Source organism: Cyprinodon variegatus, unplaced genomic scaffold (genome assembly GCF_000732505.1).
Source record: "Cyprinodon variegatus isolate N-32 unplaced genomic scaffold, C_variegatus-1.0 Scaffold1672, whole genome shotgun sequence".
NCBI classification, from domain to species: Eukaryota; Metazoa; Chordata; class Actinopteri; order Cyprinodontiformes; family Cyprinodontidae; genus Cyprinodon; species Cyprinodon variegatus.
The window spans coordinates 85,794-87,934 of NW_015152125.1; the positions used below are offsets into that span (position 1 = coordinate 85,794).

At 49.8% G+C, this 2,141-nt stretch overlaps 1 protein-coding gene across 1 annotated transcript in view; it reads left to right on the top strand.

The window, feature by feature from the left end:
- LOC107104265 (rap guanine nucleotide exchange factor 1-like) overlaps positions 1-2,141 on the top strand; it is a 25,972-nt gene that overhangs the window by 3,727 nt on the left and 20,104 nt on the right. Inside the window, 3 exon segments of the mRNA XM_015404234.1 lie at positions 1,128-1,341; positions 1,419-1,575; positions 1,875-2,125. Of these exon segments, the coding sequence (XP_015259720.1) occupies positions 1,128-1,341; positions 1,419-1,575; positions 1,875-2,125 (622 nt within the window).

Consider the following 2,141-nt stretch of genomic DNA (forward strand, 5'->3'; position numbering starts at 1 on the left):
GTTACGGAAGACCTCACCTATTCAGCCAGGCCAACAATTGCCCCTAATGCCCCCTCTTTCAGAGACATAGACAGGTATGGGGCATTGCAGGCTAACAAAGAAGCCAAATGACCCCCATTCCAAATGGTGGACCCGTTAGTCTGTTTCTATTTGCATGTTTTTTAAACCAAAACCAGGCTTTGTTGGGCTGCTGGATAAAACCTGGAACTTAACGCTATTTCTGACATTTTGAAGTGAAAAAGCTTCCTGGATGGAAAGAGAAAAGTCTTCAAAGTTGCAAACAAAATCCAGTGGATTGTTTTTTAATTTTTTTGCGATGACTCTGACCTGGATGACTGAGCATCTTCAGCAGCATCTAGCTGATCATCTTTGCAGATGTTGATGGGACTCACCTGGTGATGTTTAATTTGCTAGAACCCAGCAGTTCTCTTTGGTTGTTCCCTTGAACTCCAGCGTGGTCTTTACAGTAGGTGGGTTTAGCTCAGCAGGTTCGGACCATCAGTGGACCTGCCTGCCTGCTTGGAGAACTGACTGTGGGACCAGCTGCAGGCTTTAGTAGTTCCCCAGCTGAGTCCGTTCAGGGGCAGAGTTAGCAGATTCTCCCCTTAAATTTTAACACTCCCGGGTCCGGTCCGGTCCATTCTGGTCCGGTCCGGTCCGCTCCAGTCCAGTCTGGTCCAGTCAGGACCAGACTGGACCAGACTGAACCGGACCAGATTGGACCCTTTCAAAACAATACGGTCTCCTTCCTGAATGAAGAGCTCTATCTCCAGCTTTGTGTTGAAGGCTTCCTCTTCTTCAGTCAGTGACATCCAACATTTCACAGAGGGCTGTTGTCAGGGCAACCAGCTGTGGTGCATTCACTGGATTCTTAGTTTCTATTGGGCCATCTTTAAGACAGCTGGTTCTGGTCAGCAGAATCTCTGCTGTGAATGAATTCTGTAGCATTAACAGAACCGACCTGGAGGAACCTCAGCGTGTGACATGGAGGGCATCCCTGCTGTGTTTTATTACAGCGGGTAGCGCTCAGCCTCTCTTTAACTTTAACTGCTCTCTTTGATCAGCCTCTTCAGGAGAAACCTTTTTAGAGTTTTGGACTCAGACCTGATTTCTGTGTCGTTTTCTGAAGTCGGCCGGCATCTTGGTGGACCAGGAGCGCGCCGTCGTCAGCTCTCTGCAGTACTTTAAAGCTCTAGTAGACAGACTGGGACTGGACAGACCTGGAGGAGAAAAACTAGTCTTGGACCAGTCCATGGTGGGAGGTCTGTTGGGTGGAGCTTCCAATAGGATCCTGGAGGCAGTCCAGACTCTGGTCCAGCTGGAGCCTCAGCTGTTAAACAGGCAGGTTCCCCTTAATGCTCCTCGATCAGCCAATCAGAAAGCATCTCCATGTCCTCATCCTGTCCCTCCACCTGCAGTAAGACTGTCTCCGCCTGTCTCACTCGTCTCTACCGCTCTGTGGCTGGGCTGATCCGCTGGGCTGATCAGAGGATGCTGCGGGGCGTCTCCCAGGACAACCAGGAGTCTTCAGAGAGCGTTACCACGGTGATCAGGGGCATCCTGAACAGTGCCAAGGTAAGGGCTGTCCTCAGGTTCCCTTTGAGGGACAGATGTCTTATCCGACTGTAGTGGTGTTAAGGAATGTCCCAATCAGAAGTTGATACCGATATTGACCCCAGATTAGCCAGAAAACTTATTTTATTGGCCGGCATCTAAAATCTCTGATATTATGGTGCGGATGGAGCGAGTTCTTTCTGGAATTTCTTAGTTTCTGATCTTTTTAACCTTTGTTTCATGTAGTAATGAAAATATTTGAGTAAGTTAGTTTTTTTTACAGCATAATATCGGATCGGTACCATAACTCTGTTCCTCAGGAACTGGGACGACTGGTGGCAGAGAGACGAGAAGGTTCCGTCCCCTTGTCTCCAGTCCAACCACAGTCAGGAGGATTCAGTGAGAAGGAGACATCAGAGGGAACATCTGCCAGCAGAGGACCTTCGGGGGACCAGGGGACGAAGACTGAGACAAAAAGGGAGGAGCCTCCGATCTCAGCCCCACCCAAACCCCCGATGCCCCTACAAGACCCCCCACCTGAAAACACCCCTACCCAGGGACAGACCTTCAGGTTAGTCCACCTCCCT